This window comes from Alexandromys fortis, unplaced genomic scaffold (genome assembly GCF_014885135.2).
Source record: "Alexandromys fortis isolate MF-2015 unplaced genomic scaffold, M_Fortis_MF-2015_v1.1 scaffold_50, whole genome shotgun sequence".
Taxonomy (NCBI): Eukaryota; Metazoa; Chordata; class Mammalia; order Rodentia; family Cricetidae; genus Alexandromys; species Alexandromys fortis.
Window position 1 is genome coordinate 5,767,374 of NW_026067932.1, and position 20,312 is coordinate 5,787,685.

The following is a 20,312-nucleotide window of genomic DNA, read 5'->3' on the forward strand; positions in this document are numbered from 1 at the left end:
TCCATTTGGTCCAAAAGTCACAGAGCATCTGCTCTGAGTCCAGAGTGATCCAATAGGGCCTCCCAAGAAGCTATGGGGGAGATAATTCTAGGGGAGGGAAATATAATCCCGGCTTTATTTTCCTCGGAGTCTTGAAATGTTGCTCCAGTCCAAATAGTTTAAAATTCCTTACAGGCAATGCATTGACCTTTCTGGAAACAGACTCCAAATTTCGTCATGCTTAGTGCTAGTTCCAGAAACGTATTTTCAGAAAGAAAAGCGTTCTTTGGATTGGATTTATAACTAAAGAATTTTTTTCCTGGAAATTCAACTTCCTCTCTCTTAAAAACATAAACAAAAAACCCCTCCAATCTATGACTATTTAGATGAATCAAACTGCTGATGCTCGGTGCCTTTTTTTTAAAAAAGAGTCAATGTGAAAGGAAGAACTCCAAATGGGCTTAGTAACGTCTGCTAGTGAAAGATGGGAATGACCTTGGCCTTGGGCTGGGTTTCAGCTACGCTAGTTGACTGCCAAGAAAAGACAGAGTTCAGGGAACACGGGTGCCTTAGGTCTCAACCCAAGGTAGAATTAAAGCAGGAGTGAACCTTGGAGGAGCTGGCCTTGGTAGTTAGTGTATGTAGCAGCAGAAAATAATGAAAGATAAATGACCCTTGCCTAATTTCAACTTAGCTCTTGAAGAGCGAGCTACACATTCGTACACACATACAATACCTGTATTTCTTCATGCAACTGCTTTAGATTAGATCCATTAATTTTCCAGTTTAAAATTCTTATTAAAAATTAATAAAAATCAAACAGAACTAAGAGAAGTCTTTTGCTTCAAATAATGCTTCAAATAAAAAAAACCCTCTGTAATGAGGAATAGTCTAACCTTGGAAACAATGGTGCAACAATAGTTAATTAGAATAAAAATTAGGACAATTTTGGTGGAGACTCTTGTCTTATTTAAAACTGTTTCTGACACAGTGATCTTAGAGGACTTCTTCAAGTAATTACAGAAGACACGGAGTTGAATAGCTCTTAACAAATGTCTTCAGGCTCTTTAGCGCTTAGAATACTTAGAGAAAACTCTTTAGATTAATAACCGTAATATGCTAAGAATTTGGTCATGGCTTAAAACTTCATTTATTTGGTATTTGTTATATGTTTTTATGTATGTATTATATGTGTATATCTTAAGGCTTTTTTGTTTCATTTTTAAATAAATACACTGGAGGACATTCATTTAACAGGAGAAACTATACATCACTAATTAGCACTTCAAGAATTCAATCTTCTAATATTATGGAAAAATATAATTTGATATTAAAGTTTTAAACGGAGCAGTTTCTCTCCAACAGGTATCCACTAACCACCAACCATTACTTCATACTCTGGATGAGCGTGAAGGACTTAGAACTAGGCCACATAAAAAATAAAGCAATTAAATTAAACTTTATTTTATACCACTAGCTGAGAAATATAATACCACTAATTGAACTTCGTTATATAAAACTCACGGATGCCTCTTGGTAGATTTTTATTAGATCAATGACTCAGAAGTGCTTTTGACCTCTGGCATTTTATAAGGCAGCACAAACTGATATAGAGGGAAAGTTCCAGCTTGCTCGTTCTATGCAGCAAACATGGACAGGGCACATGGGGGGAAGTGTTTTCTTTATTTTTAATTTTCTTCTAGAGAAAAGCTTTCCCAGAGAGATCAGCAAACAATTAAAAGTCTTGATTATGACTTAGCTTTCGAACATTATAGAGAGGTAGGATATTTTCTAAGCCTTGTATAATTTTTTTTGTATAATTCTTTTTTTAAAAAAATTTAAAATGGAGACTTAATTGATTTTTTTTTTAAAGAGAAGCTTTTAGATCTCTTCTGCTAGGAGCTACTCCCACCTACCTGCTTATAAATTTAGATCTGAATATTAACAGACATTATTCTATATTTCTGCAGCACACCTCATGAACAGCTAACAGGATTTGAAGTGACAACTGCTACTCTGAGGTTTCACTTTCTGTAATTCTGATGCTCTTCAGAGCAGGGCCACCCAGTTACACGGAAGCAATTATGTTCACCTCCCACAGCCACTAAGGGTTTCTAGAGTGCCACACAGAGCTCCATGCTTGGGATCTCTCTCTCTCTCTCTCTCTCTCTCTCTCTCTCTCTCTCTCTCTCTCTCTCTCTCTCACACACACACACACACACACACACGTATTTGGATGTGATCGTAAGGGAGGGTCTCCTTTCAACATTCACACATGGGAGAGCCAAGGGCTGCAGCAGGTGTCTGGAAAAAGTGTCCAAGAACTAACAGCACTACGTGGTCATGCAACTGTTCGTTGCTGAACGTGCTCTATGGAGGAGGAGCAGGGATGGCCACGTCTGAACACTTCAAATCTGACGTTAGCGCTGTGCACTTGGGAGGGGGACTCGGGGTCACGGAGCACCAGGGCAGGCAGTGTGCAGACATCAGGGTCCTCAAGAGCCATCAGGGTCCCATGCACGGGAGGATGGATGTACCTAATGCAGCACCCCCAGAGAAGCCTTTCACATGCCACCCCAAGAATTTCCAGTGATTCTCAACCAAGTGTCTCGAGCTCCCAGACCACAGACTAGCCAATGGGGAAGGTTTTGGCGGCTGTGGAAATAGAATTGTAATTTAAAATATAAATGTAAAATCTATGCCGGAATGTTTTCGTTTCAAGTGATTTTTTTTCTGAAGTATACAAATGTGAAACATGACTATTCAAATATTAAGCAGCTCAGAATAAAATGGGTCACAATTTCATATGCATTCCAAAGATCAAATCAATACTGCCAAACGGGAAAAGGCTGAGAACCACCGTATCGCTCTGAGAATGCCTCCCCTCCTCCCGGGCTCTTCTCCCCACAACATCTCCATCAGTTGCAGGGAATCTCATGCAAGTCAAGTATTTCTTGCAAATAAAGTGCATGGACCCTCAGAGTCACTGGACACAAAGTACAAAATAGCTTGTGGACATGAAGTACGAAAGGGGAAGAATGAGGCAGATATATACATGTCTCTCTAAGATATCAATGTACCCTTTGCCTTTTCCCTGTAAAAGCAAGGTAAGACAGACACCCGGGATGGAAGCCAAAACTCACACAGGACAGGTTTTAATCGTGGATTACCAAACCAAGGCTGTTTCTCATTTTAGGACAGTGTTTACACGCCAACCAGTCACGAAGCACAGCAAATGGAGGGTCATAGACAAAGCATTTCAGAAGCCATCAGACAGTACAGATTTTCCGCATTGCTGGGACGCAGTACCTTGGGTTTAGTGACACAAGACCGCAACACAGCACACAGCGCAAGTTGAGAAAGAGAAACATAACCATTTGTGGCCTTACATTATGGACCTGATGGATCGCTGAGAAAGGAAATCCAGCGTTCTGATTCGTCCATATTTCACAGACAGACGACTGCTGGTATAAACAGAAAACTATCTTATCTTGTCAATATTTAAAACATGGCAGCTACCCACGTATATCCAGGAAGGGAAGGAGAACAGCAGAATACACAAATTACATTTCTTTAAAAAAAAATAAAAGAATGCTTGGGGCATTCAAGGTTTAATAATTGACTTCCAAGTCATTCATTTTGCTTAAAAGTATGTTGGGTTGACTGGGAGAGGGGTGGGGGCAGGGGGCGAGACCATTTACGCATTAGTGCTGTATCAAGGGAAATTACCAATAAATTCACACCTCGGAAAAAGCAAACTATTTTTACTTTTGCCATAAAGAAAAAGCAGCATCTTTCCCCTCTTCATAGTGTTATTTTCAGAAAGTAATTATTTCATTGAATTCAAGACAGATGGGGAAGGAAATCTTTAAAAATCAGTTAAACATCTGGATTTTCTTATCCTCAATGGTCAAGAATAAACAGTAAATGGCTACCAGCGGTCTCTAGGGCAGGGCCATGGGGCTGAGGAACCACAGGTGCTTGATCCCCTGTAGCAGAGGGTGTATTGGAAGACCCCGCCTGGTTGAGGGGGAGGGACCAGGGCTAGGGAATCTCAGCAGCCATTTAGGGGTGCAGTGAGCCAGCATCTTCTTAACTGGGCTCTCGACCATCTGAGCAGGAATCTAAAACTGTGGTGCGTGCTCAGAATCAAATGCTCCACCAACCCACACCCCCTCCCGGGTGCTGTGGCAGAGACTTCCGTATAACCTGTGGTGCTCATGGCCCGACTCTTTCAGAGTCCTTCCCGTGAATGTTGTCACCATGAGACACACTGTAATAAATAGGCTATGTGATCCTAGGACTTGGGAGGTCAAGGCAGGAAGTTTGCTCAGCTACAGAGGGAAACTGTCAAAAACCAGAGTCCTTCTCCTCCCCCCAAATAAAACCCAAAACTCTGACACTGAATAATAGGATATGGTCTGAAGTCACTTAGCAAGTCCCATGTGTGGAGCGGACAAAGATCAGTGCAGGGAGGGGACACATACACCCACAATACGTCTCTGAAACCCACCGAGGGGAAGTTTCGGCCATTAACAACTATGGGAGCCAGCTCGTCCGTCCCGATTAAGTTTCCTCCTCTCCCACCACCGCAGAGACAGACGTCAGCATCTCTCTCATTAAGATGCTTCCCCACCGCACTGTGCCTTTGCTTTTGGTCCTCTGCCGTCTGCCCAGTGCGCTGGAGGCATAGTGCAGATGCCTGGTACTCTGTAAGGGAGCTACATTCCCGGGGTCTGGCCATCTCCCATTTATTGCTCCCACTTGAAGCTTCAAGCCATTTTCTCTACAAAGAGGATCATCTTCCTATTTCCCAAAAAATTCATTCTCCAGCAAGTCAAGTCTTGAGGCTATTAACCCTACCTTCCCTATCCCTAATAGCTTCTTTCTGATTTAAAAGTACAGTGTCCCTCAGTATCTATGAAGGATCGGTTCCAGGGCATAACCTACCCACACCTCCTGCACACTGGAAAGAACGTAACACATGGGTGTATACTATACTGCCTCAGGAAGAATGACAGAGTCATGCAGCATGTTCAGTACTTTTGATCTGCTGTTAGTTGCGTCTATGGAGGGCCACCTGTACAGACTCCAGGCTTAGTTGGATTACTGTCTTTACTGGCACTAAATGTATTCATAGGATGCCCTCAACCCCGTGAACCCTCTCACCCACATCATGAGTAAATTCTGCCATGTGAGTCAAAGTCTCTAGCTCTTGTATGGACTAGGAGCTAACATGCCACCAGTCACCGAGAAGACTTCAACATCCAGAGAGACCAAGTGACTGGCCGGGGCCCCACGGAGTTGGCATATATACTAACTTCTGGGAACTTGTGTGGGACTTCACCAGAAGGCAGAGGGCCCACTGAGAGGGGCTTGGATTTCTGAGCCGCAGGCAAATACCTGGAAATAGGGCTGCTCCCCCAGACAGTCTCAACTCCATAGTTATCCAAACACGTAAAAGTTTCATTCCCTTTTCTCCCTTAGTTTTTAATGGACCAGATTCACACAGGTAGGTATGAGACCACTTACTATTCTAGGTAGGTAGCACAGCTTCCTGGTCACTTTCAGTCATGAAGTGACTGGAAGATAGAAAAGATGTAATATACTGTCTCCTTGCTGATTCTAACTTTTCCCTCCTCAGGATGGGCCAGTTTTGGGATGTAGGACACCAGAGGTAGTGAGCGAGTAGGGCTGAACTCTATCTTCTTCTAGGAGGAAGGGGTGGGTGGTGTGCTCTCTCTTGGCATGTCTTCTCTGTGTTTCTTTCAGAGGAGGACTTGGGGAAAAGATACGGTCTTTCTCTTGTGAGCTGACTGTCTGGTAGTTGGTGCTACCATTCAGTACACACTAGTGTGGCGTGCAGGGGTGGGCTCACCACCCTGCTTTCTCACTGCACACCCATGCCACTCACATGGCACGCACATATCCTGGGAGGATAGAACAGAAGACAGACTTTTGGACTGTTCATGGTCTTTGCCAGGACACACCTGTCTGTCCTCTGAGGCGCAGCAGGTGCTATGCGCATCCAAATCTATCTTGGGTAAAGATGCCCCTGTGCGTGTCCCCTGAACCCCTTTCCAGCCCTATGATGGGAAAGCACAAGGGCAGACTGCCCTGTATTCCATGGGGATGGAGGAAAAGCCTCAACCCTTTTTTAGGGGCTCCGTTCTCTGCCTGTCCCCAGCACTGAGCCTTCTGCCTGGGGACAAGGCCCTGACATTGGCAGGATAGGCCTCACTGATTTTGGGAAACCCTGAGCAGGTGTGAGCCTCTTGCATCAGCAGCTTCTCTCTATGATGTCCGGTGTTTAGTTTCTGCAGGGTAATGTCCTCTTAGTGTGCTGTTATATGGTGGTATCTTCTGACCATAATACTACCAAAGCTAAGCAATGTCGAGAGTGCCCGGCGTAACTCGTATTTGGCAATGTATTCTCTCTGCTCACATATACTGAAGACTTCCTGCGTGATTCTGCCCATTGTAGCTGCTACAATAGCTCGTTTCTGTGGATAAGCAGTCTTGGGTGCACAAGGAGTAAAAACTTCAAGATTCCCAATACCTGTGTGAGTCGTTGTAAATGGCAAAAAGTCTGATTTTTAAAAGACATCTTAAACGAAGGGAAGTTATTTAGCTGTCTTGGTTAGGAAGATTTTTTTTTTTTTCAAGTAGACACATTCCAGAGAGCCCAGTTGTTCTGCTGGCGGTAATTTGCCAGATCTACTTGCCCTCCAGGTCAGGCGGGTGAGCTGTAACAGATGACTTCCTAACAGGAGATGGCCCTTCTCCTAGACAGGACCACGAGGCTGAACGCAGGTGAAGCCTTCAGTATGGACACTCACTCTATCTACGAAGATACAATTGCCACACAACACGTGCTGGGATTTCAAAGCTTTAAGAAAGAGAAGAAAGTCCCAAGGACAGCATTTTGTCTAGGATGGAAGGTGTTCTAAAAAACTGATGACTTAAAGTCATCTTTTTTTTCAATAATTTAAATTATGTGTTTAATATATTATGTGGGTTTATGCGCATGAGCTCAGTGCCCTCAAAGGCCAGAAGAGAGGATTAAATTCCCTGGAGCTGGGGTCACAGGCACTCGTCATAGGTCCCCTGCCAGAGCAGTACATGCTCCTAACCATCCCCCCCAGCCCCTAAAGCTAAGTTTTAATGAACCTTGAGAATATCTTCATCTGCAAAAGACATTTCTTGGCTTACTTGTTTTATCAGGCCAACTCAACACCCACTCTATATGAGAGAGGGATTTTTTTTTCCCCACAGCTAACTTTTCAGAGGCCCAGAACACAGGAGGTATTTAGACATACGCATGGAATCCATGAGGAGCTCTTGGTAAATGGTGCTGTGCTGCAGAGAGAGTCAGCACTGGTATTCCTTGGTCTATTTCATTATTGCCATTCGTACCACTAGTAAACCAATCCACTGCCAACGCACTTCACCTAGGACGTTTCAGAGATTAACCTTACAGAGTTCTAAGAAGAAGAAGAAAAAAAGAGGAGGAAGGGGAGGAGGAGGAGGAAGAGGAAAAGGAAGAATATGAAGAGGAGGAGGAGGAGAAGGAGGAGGAGGGGGAGGAGGGGGAGGAGGAGGAGGAAGGGGAGGAAGGGGAAGAAGAAGAAGAAGAAGAAGAAGAAGAAGAAGAAGAAGAAGAAGAAGAAGAAGAAGAAGAAGAAGAAGAAGAAGAAGAAGAAGAAGAAGAAGAAGAAGAAGAAGAAGAAGAAGAAGAAGAAGAAGAAGAAGAAGAAGGAGAAGAAGAAGGAGAAGAAGCAGCAGCAGCAATCCTTATTTTTTCCTGATGAAGGTTGACAAAAGGTTGCCCGCTTTGCTGGAGAGATGGAACTCTTGCCACTCCCCCTCTGTAGCAGAGGCTGCTGCAGAGCTTGAAGACAGAGCTGCAGAAGAACATTGTGTCTCTGCTGTTTCATTTGCCTATCAGTGTTTCCCCAGCGCCCTGTCCACATAGACTGCAAAAGCTGATTTAGTTTGTCTGAGCTGGAATTACTATGAAATCCAAATAAATGGGTTTAAGTAAAGATAAGGTAGTCCTTCAGGTTTTTTTTTTTTTATTACATTTATTTGTACAAGTATGGAGGCCAGAGGACAACCATGGTCTGTGGGTTCTGGGGACCAGAGTCAAGTCTTCAGGTTTGGCATTAAGTGCCTTTACCCTCTCGGCCATCTTGCCAGCCACAGTAGTCTTATAATTGTGACAAAAGCAATAACATAATTTTACTTCTTTGATGATAGTTAATACTCATTAGAAGGAATAAAATTAGGCTGGGTATGATGGGGCACACCTTTAATATCAGTACTCAGGAAGCAGAGGCAGGGGGATCTCTGTGAGTTTGAGGCCAGCCTGGTCTATCTAGGAAGTTAGGACCCTGTCTCAAAAAGTCAGAGAAAAAAGAAGAATGGAAGGAAGGAAGGGAGGGAGGAAGGGAGGAAGGGAGGGAAGGAGGGGGAGGGGAAGAGGGGGAGAGAAGAAGAAGAAGAAGAAGAAGAAGAAGAAGAAGAAGAAGAAGAAGAAGAAGAAGAAGAAGAAGAAGAAGAAGAAGAAGAAGAAAGAAGTCGGCAACTAATTTTCTCTTGGTTCAGAACTTTCCCTTGATTCTGGCCTGTGTCCTTATGTCCTTAAAGTGTACATCTAGACCTTGCTGTCTTGTACCGTGTGTTACCATGACTTCATTTAAGAAAATATCAGCACAGCAGAACTGCATTCAAATCTGGACATAAAATAGAAGGAATGTCACCAATCTCCAAAGCTTTCTTCCTCAACACGACTTTCTTTTCTACTCAACTGATAGCAATCTAGTTCTTCACAGCGAGCCATCTCTCTCGTCACCCATTAGGCCTTCCCTACTGGGGCATTCTCAAAAAGGAAAAAAAAAAAAGCTTAAAATCTTCCATCACAGAGCAAAGCATTCCTGTCTTCCCCAGTACCACTCTCCATGCCCAGCTCAATTCCTTGCTCTTTAAGCAAAGTAGCCTCCACCTGAGGCTGCTCTACTGATGGGGGAGAGTCTTCTGTTTTGTGTTAATTTCATTGGTTAAATAAAGAGACTGTCTTGGCCCTTTAATAGCACAAAAAATTAGGTAGGCAGAGTAAACAGAACAAAATGTTGGGAGAAAGAAGCCGAGTCAGGCAGTCGCCATGATTCTCCCACTCAGACAGATGCAGGTTAAGATCTCCCTGGTAAGCCACCTTGTGGTGTTACAGAGATTATTAGAAATGGGTTAATCTAGATGTGAGAGGGCCAAGCAGTATTTAAAAAAATACAGTTTCCGTGTAATTATTTTGGGTAAAGCTAGCTGTGCAGAGCTGGGCGGGAACGCAGCCTGCCGCAGCTCCTCATTCAACAGAGGCGGGCAGAGACTACGCAGGCCTGTGGAGTTTAAATCCAAGCAGCTGCGGCTGAGGAAGGGCCCGTGCCAAACCTAGCTGGCCTGGCGGCAGGCAGCCCACAGGTGCAAGATGAAGGCGTAAGTCACAATCTTTGGAATTATGATTAATAGAATGGTTATTTATTTAAAGGGGAAAACTTACAGATCACCGTCCCAGACAACAGCCCTCTGCACAGTCAGGAAAGGAGCCTAGTGGCCGGAAGTGGAGCCGGAAGCAAGAGAGAGAGGAGAGGGAAGCCCCGCTCTTTTAAAGGGAGAGAGACCACACCCCAATGGGCTGGTATCTCAGCGGCTATTGGCTAGCCAATCAGTCAGAGGCCAGCAGTCCCCAACCCAATCAGTAGGAGCCTACAGTCCCCAGCCCAATCAGCCAGTGCCCACAGTTCCCTATTCCTAGTTCTGTTCTGACACTCTCTGTCCAGCAGCAAATCCTCCGGCACTCAGCTCTCACTGTCTGAGGTTAGCCACCTCTTTTCACCTATCCAGGTTCACTACCTCCACCATCACTCTCTGAGTATATGTTTATAATACAGGAACCAAAGTGACCCACTTCAAACAAAAGCCAGACTATGCCACTTGGCTTGCCTTTTCCAAGACGACAAAGTCTACATAGTGGCCTCTAAGATACTCCATCTTCTGACCCCTACCCCACATGCTTCCTCTCCTCCGGCTCATTCTGTTTTACACAGCAGCATGCAGACACTTGCTTCAAAGCATCCACTGCTGCCCCTCTGCTGTAGAGATTCTCTTTGTCCAGATGTGGCAGGGCTGGCTTCCTCATGCCCTGCATTGTCCTCTAAGGACACGGGCTCAGAAAGACCTCCTCTCAGAACCCCTTGCATTTTCTATCTTATTCAGGACTGTGTTGCCCATATTGCCAAATGATTGTTCTTCCGTTCAGAAGTGTAAGATCTGGGGAAAGTTCAGAACACAAGGAACAAACATCTCCTTGATGCCCTGACATTCATCCAAAGATAGCGAGGGGCCACCTCAGGCATGCAAGGACAGGAGCAGGGATCAGCCCCGTTTTTAATTGACATTTGTGGAGATCTGATTGCTACGGACGTGATCTTTTCCATAAACACTGTCAGAGCGAGCAGTCAGCTGGGGCTGAGAATCTGGTGATGGGTCTCCGATAGAGTAGGCTGTTGACAGCTCCATCTACCCAGCCATTCCAATTAGGCTCCGGAAGCCTTCAGGGACGGCCGCTGATGTGGCGGAGTTAGTTTAATAAGGGAACTTCTGTGAGTACAGCCCTCCAGTCAGATTCTGCATGTGATGAAAATTTCTCTCTTAGTCTAGCCCCGGAAAGATAAAGGATTCTCCCTTGCGTTTCTTTTGTTAGTATAATACTTTCACACTTCAGGGTGTTCAGAGGTCGTCCAGGAAGACACATGAAGGGTGCAGAACGAAAGCTAAAGGAACAAGGAAGTCTGTTCCTTCTCCCCAATGTTTTTAGTTTTATGTTTTAAGGCAACATAAAATGGGCTCCCAGGCAGAAGGAAAGTACGAGTCGTCAGAGGAAGCCTTGGCCTTAGCCAGGGATCTTGGCAGCTCCTTGAGCAGGCCTGATTAGATCTGTCAAAAAAATGGAGTCAAACAAACCCAGCTCAGCAAAGGCCCTGGTGCAGACGTCCTTCTAAGCAGCCATGGTCCTGTGGTTCCTCCTTCTGTGTGGGCACTAACTGAGCCCCACCTGGATGGCAGAAACTTTTGTTTCCTCTGAGCTAACTAGAGGCTGCGGGTCAGCAACTGATCCCTTCTGTCCATCTCCCCTAGACTGAGACTGATCCTCCTATCTTGTGAGCTTTGAGATTAAAAACAAAACAAAACAAAAACTCTGGGCACCCTCACCACTGCATCTGATTCCGATTCTTCCCAGCAGCCACACTGCCAACCTCTCAAGCTCAGGGCTGGCATCTGTTTCTGGTTTCAAAGAGGGAAAGACAGGAGCGACCGCCTTGCTGACCCTCTTCACAAAAGGTTTCAGGCGAGCTATTTTGCTCGCAGAGAATGACAGACTCAAGAGAATGCCCCTTCCCACCCTTTCCCTGTCTCTCTGAAGAGCCATCTTACCAAAGCGTCGTGGTCATGACCTTCCCCTTGTGTGTGTGTGTGTGTGTGTGTGTGTGTGTGTGTGTGTGTGTGTGTGGGCAGCGATTCTTGGAAGGAGAGAGCCTCGCCAACTGGCGTTTTGCTAGTAACGCCCGCATGTGGGCCTCAAGAGTGTGGGCATCAGAGAAGTAGGCGAACGTAAGGGGAAGTAAATTGTGCTTCTACTGGAGTGGTACAAGCCCCGGAACTGTGTGCTCAAGCGTCTCCTTACACCACCCCACGCCTCGCCCCTCCTCTCCTCCTCCTCGTTAATCTCTCCGCTGCCAGTGTGGCACACAGGGTTATGGTATTCCTAGCACCCTATTTGTTCCTATAATCTATAACGTGTATTTCTTAAAATGACAGTTGTCGTTGTCCTTGGCACGGCTCAATTATTTGTAAAAATCTCCTCATAGGCAAAAAAACCCACAGAGGGGAGGAAAGCAGAAGCTATCTGTGTACTACTCACTGGGCAGCTCTCTAGATACTGGAGTTCTCTCCGCTGCTGTGAAGTTAAGACAATCAGGACCATTGTATGGGTTCTCCTTCAAGGCTGAGAGGGCATAGCTCCTGGCACAAACATGCTTCAGACCAGCAAAAGGCAGAAATATTAATAGCTCGTTCAGTAAGGCAGCAGTCAGCTTTTTATCATAGCATGAATTGCTGCAAAGAAACTAGATTCTTGCGAAGTAATGTTTTTTTTTTTTTTTTTTTTTTTGCCAGTAATGTCTCTCCAAAATATACATTACAGTCCTTTCTTGCAAACGGAGGCTGTCATCTTCTTTATTTCAACTCATTTGTTAACTATATGTTCAACATTTGTTTCTTGCTTCTGGATAAAAAGAAGCATTGGACAGAGCCATTTGTTAGAGGATATTTTCCGAGATTCTACTGTGTCCTCATTTCATCCTCATGGAAAAATTGGGAAAAAAAAAAAAAACCAAGAACACTAGCTAGCTGAACACTCAATCACCTAGAATGGTGTCAATTTAAAAGGTCTCTGGCAGGAAGCTATGGTTTCCCTCCACTGTACTTTGATCAGTGTCTCATTTGACGCATTGGTGGAGGACCCGAGAGGTGTGTGCTTCTCAGGTTAACTTCTTAAATTTAGTCCAGCACATTGCTGGGAAGGAGCTCAGGGATGTACTCAGTCAAACCCAAGTTCTACAAACGCTTCGACGGTCTAGAATCAGTAGGCAAACAACTCGATAAGAAATAAAATAAATGGAAAAGCCCAGCGCTGCTACAGGCTAAGAAAGGAGGCATGGCTCAAGCGCCTTGGAGTGGCCGGGAAGATGTCATGGAAGGTTCAGAAGAATCAGTGATAGGCTAATGGTGCTCAACATGAAGATGCAGGCATGGCCGAAGCTGAGGAGCCAAGATGATGCGCACCTTACGTTCTACAGAAGAATGCTGCAAAGGAGTTAGATATGGCTAATATAGAAAAGGGAAGGCATCCCACTGCCTTTTGTCTTAATCCCTTGTATATCCTCCACACAAACATTCAATTCAGGTGTGATAGCAATATCATAAATAGTTTGTAAGTGAAAATATAGTTACACATTTTGAAACATGTAATTCATGTTAAATGTACTTAAGAAGGATTATAAATCATAAATCTTTCCCCCAAGGAGTTCCAGTGCTCCTTGTGGAGTGTGGAGCTCCTTGGGCAGGGTTTGCAGTCACAGGGGCTACTACTATTTCCACACCAGTGGAGAGATACTGGTTTGGGCTTGCAAGCTGGAAAATAGGAATAGTTTTGTAAAACAGTTCAATTTTTATGCATTTATTCTGTTGCAGTTGAAAAAGCATAATGAAGAAGAAAATTAAAAAGTATCTCATCATCATAATAATTCTGCAGAGAATCCAAATGCATAGATTTGAAGTCTCTAAAATGTTTTGACAAATATTACTCTATTTGTGCTCCAAAACAATGATAAGAGATAGGTATTAGTTACACTCGGAGAACTAAGGAGCCGTCCAAGGTGGATTTTGTTTTTCTTTCTTTCCTTCCTCCCTCCCTCTTTCTCTCTCTTTCTTTCTTGACTTTATTACTTCAAATCTGAGAGTCTAAAAAGCTTATCAAATTAAGCATGGAAGCTGATATGTAACTAACTTCTATTGGATACTGGCAGAATTGGAAAGTCAGGTGAGTTTTTCTCAAGTTGCCCACCGTGACTATTTCTGTCTGTTTGGAAACTAATCCCATTTCTTGTAAGAGCTCCCCCATCCCAGCCATAGACACAGACAAGCACACCTCTACCTCTGTGATTAGCTGAGAGAAAGACAACTGATCCAAACCAGACTGATCTGAACTGAGAGGACTTTAACACCACACTTTCAGGATGGAAGGATCAACTCTCTGATGTTGGTTCAACCCGCAGAGGGAATGGACCTGAAACTCCCACACGGACAGAAAGTTTATTAGAGAAAGGAGCCAACCCAAAGGAGCATAGAAAACTTCAGAGAAATGATCATGGGGGGTTGTTAGCAAGCTGTAGGCACCATAAAAATCATAAGATTAGTTCCACCCAAATGAGGTTTTCAGATATTGTCCTCTTTCTTTATTCAGTTAAAAATACGATCTTTTCTACTGACTTTAAAAAACAAAAACAAAAACAAAAAAAAACAAAACAAAAAGACAAAAGCAAAAAATCACGGTCTGGTTTTATTTGGCAACAACCCCTTGGTTAAGCAGTAGCATGTAGAAGGAAGGCAGAAACACCAGAGCTTAATGATTCTGGCTGTAAGACCACCTGGTTATAAGACTACCTGGCCATAAACACCTTGCTATAAGAATACATTGTCATAAACACCTGGTTATAAGACCACCTGGCTATAAGATCACCTGGACATAAATAACTGGCTATAAGACCACTTGGCAGTAAACACTTGGCTATAAGAATACCTTGCCATAAATGCCTGGCTTTAAGATCACCTGGCCACAAACACCGGCTATAAGAGCACCTGGCCCTAAACATCTGGCTATAAGGTCACCTGGTCATAAACACTTGGCTATAAGAACACCTGGCCCTAAACACCTGGCTATTAGAGCACTTGGACATCACAGGGAAGTGACTCGGTATAGTCCTCGCCATGTAAGTCATCTCAAAGTGTTTGAGTCCTTACTGACGTGGTACTTCAGCCAATACATCAACAGAATTAACTCTGAGAGGTGTGTGTCACCAGCCCTATTTCCTCCATACTGAAAGAAAAAAAAAAACCAAACCCTTTTTTATTTTTATCACTAGAAAAAGAAAAGGGAGAGGAGAATGATAGAATTCTTCTAGCCTTTAAGTGTTAGCAAGGTCAGATTTTAACAGCTGAAACTCTGACCCATGGACTCAAGAGCTGGACTGAATATAATGAGGAACATTCCCCAAATTTAACAAGTAGAGAAACAGCCTGGTGTGTGTCTTTGAGAGCAAGCTGCTCAATGTCAGCAAGCCTCAGGCACCATGAAAACCACAAGGTCAGTTCCACTGAAGCAGGATTTTCAAACATTGTCCTATTTCTTTATTCAGTTGAAAATAGAATCTTTTCCATTGAGTTAAAAAAAAAAAGGTCTGGTTTTAATTTCTCTAGAAAAATGACTGGCGGTGTTTAGGTCTGTTTGGGTCTGTTGGGACAAACCCCAGCTGTCTCATTTGCTTCTTTCATGGGCTTGACAGAGAACAAGACTCTTGATATATAATACAAGGAGCCAACCTCAAGAGGCCATTCTCCCATTTCTTCTGATTATGTAAAGATCGACGAGGGGATACCAAAGGCCCTAACCATATGAACATTCCTAACCCCAAAGTCGTCAGAGCTACAGGGAGTATTTTGAGAAGAGGCAATGGATTGACTAAATTAATAATAATAAAACAAAAAACTGCACAGCACTCCAGGAGTTTGTATCTGAGCCCAGAAGCACTGTTTTCTCCCTGTGCATGGTGTGAGGTCTTCAGTAGCTGGAGTGGTCGGTCTGGGCTCAAAGACAGCACCAACATCTCAAACCATGGCTGAGCTGAGGTGTCAGCTTGTCAACCCGGCCAGCTGTCGAGCATCTGGAAGCTCCTGATGCCAAAGGGTTTATTCCTGACCTTCCTTTCGGTTCCATGTTACCTGTCCATGCTTAAGTCCAAAGAGTTTCTCTTTAGACCATGGAAGAAAAATTTGAAATCATGGACAGGCAAAGCATTTATAAATAGGTCTTCTCTGCTGAAAAAAATCTAAATTAAAATGGAGCCACTAAGGGATGGACATTAGAAAGTACCTGATGTTAATACAGCAATAAAAATTGTTTTTTTTCCAATGTAGCTGTTATTTTCTGAAAGTTCATTCTGTAGCTTCCAAAACCGCTGAGCACTGGGTAGTCTTTTTATCGGGAGAAACAGGATGATATAAAGAAATAACAAGCTGTCTTCTATTTCAGAGAGGGATAAGAGCGTCTTGGGGATGTCTGTAGTTCTCTAGTTAAAAAAAAAGTATTGTTTTTTAAAAGTCCTAAATTTCAGGGCTGATGTGATAACTGGGTCATCTTGCCAAAAAAGCATGAACCTGAGTTGGGATCCCCAGCACCCATGTTCAATGTCTGCATGCCAGTGTACACTCTGTCACCCAGCACTGAGGAGGGGACAGGTGGATCCCTGGGGCTCACTGGCCAGCCAGCCTAGCAAACTCAGTGAGCTCCAGGTTCAGGGAAAGACTGTGTCTAAAAAAACAACAAATACATGTGGGTTGATTGAGGAAGACACCCAATGCCACCCTCTGGCCTCAACGAGCACAGATGTATATGTGTCCTTCTACATACATGCACACATATGTGCAACACACACATATACAAGTTCTAAATTTCATGTGAGAAAGTAAATCCTTATCTCATTTAATGTTTTAGATAATCATGTTACAATATATTATTTCCATAGGATTTTCTTGCTTGTATTCTTTTGTGACTTGAATTAGCAGAGATGGATTCCAACATAGGCTCATTCATATATTAAGGTTCTTGGTCCCCTGTTGGTGAAACTATCTGGGAAAGATTAGGAGGTGTGGCTTTCTTGGAGGAAGTGTGTCACTGTGGGGGTGCGGGTGGGCTTTAAAGTTTCAAAACCCCACACCTTTTCCACTTAGCGCTCTCTCTCTCTCTCTCTCTCTCTCTCTCTCTCTCTCTCTCTCTCTCTCTCTCTTTCTCCAATCATCTATCTTATCTAGCTACCATCTATCTTATCTACAATCTATCTACTTATCAATCATCACCTATCATCTATCTTATCTATCATCTATCTGCCTATCAAACATATATCTTATCTATCAATCATCTATCTTATCTATCATCCTGTCATCCATCCATCTATCTATCTATCTATCTATCTATCTATCTATCTATCTATCTATCTATCTATCTATCATCTTTCTAGTAACAGCCATCCATTTACCCATCCATCTGTCTGTCTATCAACTGTATATACTTCTATCCAACCTTGATAGTTTATAATATACTTTCACACACATTTGATACACCCAAACCTGAGAAGCATTATTCGCATCTTAAAGCCAAGTAAATTAAAGTTCAGAAATACAGAGTGACTTGGTTCGGGTTGTACAGTCAGAAGAAAATCAACTCAGAACTCCAACTTAAGACGCTATGAAGAAGACAGCTTCAGTATCTGAAGCAACGCCCGGGCAAGAATGTCTGTGGACAGAATGTACTCTGCATCCACAAACAAATCTTTTCACAGACATGGAGAGACAGAGCACTGCTGGATGGAAAGGGTCTCTGCTTTGTCTGTTTGTTTTCAGGACAGGGTTTCTCTGCGTAGCCCCGGCTGTCCTGGAACTCACTCTGTAGACCAGGTTGGTCTCCAACTCACAGAGACCCTCCTGCCTCTGCCTCTTAAGTGCTGGGACTAAAGGTGTGCACTACCACCACCTGCTTCAAGGGGCTTTATCTGCTATAAACCTTACAACTTTTTACCTAACAGGCTTCCTGTGGCCACCATGACCTGATTCATAATGTTTCCACGAAGCTATTGGTGACCTTTTCTTCTGCTACCTGTACCTATATATACACAATCCATCATAACACGTGGGAAATTGTTATTTGTTGAACTGTTATCAAACTATTTTATAGCACTGGACATCAGGGGCTATTGGGGAAGAAGTCTGACAGAAAGTATGACAGGAAGCCGCCATTTATTTACCGTGAGGTAAAGACCTCACCCACCTCAGTGCGGACGGAGTATTTGGCAGTTAAATGAGAGAAACGGACAGGAAAACCCAGTAGGGACTGGCAGAGACCAGCAGGGACGGAGGTAGCAGGGCCCCCGCATGGATGCTTCTATTTCCTTCCCTTTAATAATATCAAAAGAAAGAAGATCTGTGGAACTAATGCATGCAAAGTACTTTCAAACGAGGGAGTAATTGATCTAGTCACACATATTAAGTAATTCTTCGCAGATCAAGAAATATTAGGCTTTCGACTGAATTAACTTTCTAATGAATTAGAAACAATTTGGAAAAGGTCTTTAGAGTGCCTAGTATCTGCTCCAGGCAATATTGTGGGGCTTTGTTTTCTTTTCATAACAATGAGAGCATTCAAAACACAAGGAATTCCACACTGTGGGTTTTCCTTGGTAATATCTGAGCTGATGTTAGTGCAGATGAACGTGTTCCTCTTGCTGTTCATATATTTGGGGAAAGATGCAGCATTTCATTTCCCCCTATGAATTCCTGCCAAGGGAAGTCTTCTACAAATGGCCACAGCATGTGGGGACTCCTGGCCCTCTTCTGCCAGAGTCTTAGATTGCCTCCTGAACCCTGGAAATCCAGCCTCTTCCTTGACCAATCTCAAGTCTACACTGACTTCTCCAAAGTGTCATTCAAGAAAACTGCCAGGTGTTGCGATTAGGCCCTAGGCAGTGGGGACGCCTTCCTCTGGCTGGTCTATCTTCCACATTTACATCTACTGTCTCAGCTTCACAGAAATTAGAACATGATGTTGCCCCGCCACGTACGACATGCACACCAGCAGTGTGCAGGGCACCTTACTTATGCTAAAAAGAGATAAAACAGATGCCAGGGTCCTCTGGAAATCAAAAAGCACCACACACATGAAGGTATAGTTATCTAAGTGTGAGGGTGTAGGGAAATGGAGACCCGTTTAGTAATTCCCAGTGACAGGCTCTATCTATCTATCTATCTATCTATCTATCTATCTATCTATCTATCTATCTATCTATCTATCTACCTACCTACCTACCTACCTACCTACCTACCTACCTACCTATCCATCCATCTCTCTCTCTCTCTCTCTCTTTGTGTTCATGCATGTGTGTGTATGTGCGTGCATGTGTGTGTGTGTGTATGCGATGCAGCATGCTACAGTACACGTGTGGAAGTCAGAGGAGGGGAGCAAGTTGATTTTTCTCTTTCCACATGTAAGTTCCAGGGATGAAGCTCAGGTTGGCATACTTGGTGGTGGGCGCCCTGACCCACTAAGCCATCTTGCTGGTCCAAGGCAGAGCTATTCCATAGTGGTTTAGATTAGAAACAGGGAATTAAATACGACTCTGGCATCGCAGTTTCCATACCTGCTAACCAACAAGTTTGATGGGTGGAATGGATATTATGCTGACCTCAATTTAATTTTTAACTTAGACTTTTTTTCAAAGTAGGTCTTCTGGGCAGATTTCAAGAAGGCAAAAGTTCCCTGAGCTACTGCAGCCACTTAGAACCAGAAGGTTTGTGGCCTCGGGCTGGCATTCCAAATCTCTGTGGAGGGTCTCCGAGGAACGGGAAGATGTAGAGGGTTTCTAAGCATGAGACACTGTCGTGGGGGATCTCCTACCAACTCTCTCTCTCTCTCTCTCTCTCTCTCTCTCTCTCTCTCTCTCTCTAGCAGAAAAGAAATAGATCTTAAAGGTGGACTTCTGTATTTTATGGGAAATACAGAGGGGATTAACCCCCCTAGTTGTAAGCCTCTTGGGAGAAACCGTTGGGGGAGGGGCACCGGAACCATGCTGCTGGTTGGAGAGGTGTTTCCTTAGAGGGTTTTTAACTGCTGTTTCCAACCCTTTGAAACCCAAGTTGAGAAGCTCAACATACAAGTTCAGGGGGAAGACACAGTCTGGGGCCAGTGTTTCAGACAGCTGAATAAAAGCCAACAGATTTAAAAAAAATTTGTACAGCGAACGACCCCCAACTCCAAATGGGGAAGATTAAGAAACAGAACAAAACGAAGCATCAACTGAGTGGCTGACTGTGATTAAAGGCAGGTGAACGGCACTGTACGAATAACGAAATCACCAAGTCCTTTAGATTTTGGTTGGTTAAAGTTCTGCATCGGCACTATTTTAAGCAGCACGCATTCATTACGCCGTGGATTTTTGTCCTTGCGAACACATTCTCCAAACCAATTCCCAAACTGAAATGAATACAGCCTAGAGAGCTGCAATCCCAGAATTTTTTTTTCTTATTGATCAGATTCCGGTAGAGCCATCTTTTTTTTTTTTTTTTTTTTCCTCTGCAGCTAAAGTGCTATATTGAACTGTGGGATTCTAGAAGGCGTCTAATAAGCTCCGGGCTGCCGATGGAGCCCGTCTCCACCAGTCATTCGATCGCTGTTAGTCGAACCCGCGAGGTAAATAAATGGGCTTGCGGCGGCTCTGCCGCAGCCCACCAACCCTGCTAACCTGCTTTCCGCTTTCGGGTTTTCCTCCCCTGGCCGGAGAAAGGTCCACTCAGTTTTCTCAAGGCATGAGAACTCCTGAAAGGGATGCATTTCAGGGTATGAAGACAGGGGGTGGGGAAAGTGTGGATTATCAGAAGTATTCCTGGCCCTG

The 20,312-nt window shown here is 43.9% G+C and overlaps 1 protein-coding gene across 8 annotated transcripts in view; it reads right to left on the reverse strand.

Annotated features, from left to right (window-relative positions):
• Positions 1-20,312, reverse strand: part of Anks1b (ankyrin repeat and sterile alpha motif domain containing 1B) — an 864,790-nt gene that overhangs the window by 47,709 nt on the left and 796,769 nt on the right. For 2 of the 8 annotated variants that reach the window (XM_050145698.1, XM_050145699.1), the window contains exon 20: positions 3,369-3,440. The exons of 5 other annotated variants lie outside the window; for them this stretch is intronic. In XM_050145698.1, the coding sequence (XP_050001655.1) occupies positions 3,369-3,440 (72 nt within the window). Of the gene's footprint in view, positions 1-3,368; positions 3,444-20,312 lie in introns of all 8 variants that reach the window. One more of the 8 variants, XM_050145697.1, reaches the window with a different exon arrangement.